The sequence below is a fragment of the Myotis davidii genome, unplaced genomic scaffold (assembly GCF_000327345.1).
Source record: "Myotis davidii unplaced genomic scaffold, ASM32734v1 scaffold174, whole genome shotgun sequence".
NCBI classification, from domain to species: domain Eukaryota; kingdom Metazoa; phylum Chordata; class Mammalia; order Chiroptera; family Vespertilionidae; genus Myotis; species Myotis davidii.
The window spans coordinates 1,441,756-1,443,094 of NW_006289087.1; the positions used below are offsets into that span (position 1 = coordinate 1,441,756).

The 1,339-nt window shown below is 62.8% G+C and overlaps 1 protein-coding gene across 1 annotated transcript in view; it reads left to right on the top strand.

Moving 5' to 3' along the window:
• The window catches only part of TMEM63A (transmembrane protein 63A), a 56,149-nt gene that overhangs the window by 8,484 nt on the left and 46,326 nt on the right, over nt 1-1,339 (top strand). Inside the window, exons 7-8 of the mRNA XM_006761316.2 lie at nt 741-792; nt 1,159-1,267. Of these exons, the coding sequence (XP_006761379.1) occupies nt 741-792; nt 1,159-1,267 (161 nt within the window). The remainder of the gene's footprint in view (nt 1-740; nt 793-1,158; nt 1,268-1,339) is intronic.

Here is a 1,339-nt window from a genome sequence, read left to right on the forward strand (position 1 = left end):
AGCAGGCCCCGGTGCCCTGACCGGGGATTGAACCAACCGTGACCTCCTGGTTCCTAGGTCGACGCTCGACGCCTGAGCCACGCCAGTGGGGCTGTTGTCTTCATCTGCGTGGGGCCCAGGTGGGGCTGTAGGCCTCAGGAAAGGGGCTCACTGTTGGGGGCTCATGCTCTCGCTCAGATGTGAGAAGGTCTCAGGGTGGCTTTCTGGACTTTTCCGTCTGATTAAAAATACAGAGAAGAATCCACCCTAAGCCTAATATCCACTTCTGTTTCTAAGTAGGAAGAGGGGGGGAAACCCCCAAGATTTACAGAATCGGGGGCTCCCAAGGGTGTTTGACATCTCCCAGCCCCACTCAGAGTCAGAATCCGAGCCCGGAATTCTATTTCCAAGCGTCCACCGGAAGCTCGCTCCCCAAATGCCACCACGACCCCACTCCTTACATCCCGGGATTCTCAGCCCTGGATCTGGGAACAGCTAAGGGTCGGTCCCGATTTCCCGAGAAATGCCAGCAAAATCTCAAAGCCAGGCGAAGGCAGGTTGTGACTCAACCCCCAAGACGGGGTGAGAAGTTGCCGGGGGGGGGCATCTGGGGCTAAAGCAGGGCCTTGTCGGGGTGACTCTGGGAAGAGTGGACGGCGTCTGTTCCCCGGCCCCTTCCTCCGAGCCGCACTCCCCGTGGCTGGCGGTGCCCCTCCTGCCCCCGGGGGACCCGGGCGCTAAGTCCCCGTGCTTCTCTGCAGAGAAGGACCCATACAGTTTCGGGCGGACGACGATAGCAAACCTCCAGACCAAGTGAGTTGGGGGGACGGGTCTGAGGGTGCCAATGGGCGAGGCCAAGGAGCGGGCGGATTCTGGAACCCAGTGTCAGCGAGAGGTGGCCCCACGTGGGCGGACTGAGGCCCCGAAGCCCCCTTGCAGCCAGCGTGTGGCTGGGCTCTGGGCATGGACACCCCATTAGCAGCTGCTGTTTTGAGGGGCTGTAGGAAACCAGGAGAGCTCATTTGCCAGGGAGGGGCTCTCTCTAAGGGGGCTGGCCGCCCCGCCTCTTGTGATGAAGTCGCTGTCCCTCAGCTCAGGGCCCTAAGGCAGCCCAGCCCAGCCCTTGCGCCCCCGCCTGGGCTGGGGTCCCCCCGCTGATCGCAGGCGGTGTCCCCGCAGCAATGACCTGCTCTGGCTGCACACCGTCTTCGCCGTCATCTACCTGTTCCTCACCCTGGGCTTCATGCGGCACCACACCCAGTCCATCAAGTACAAAGATGAGAGCCTGGTGAGTGAGGCTGGGGGTGGGGGAAGGCAGGGGCTGGGGAGGGGGGGCGGAGAGGAAGGCCCCCCTCCCCTC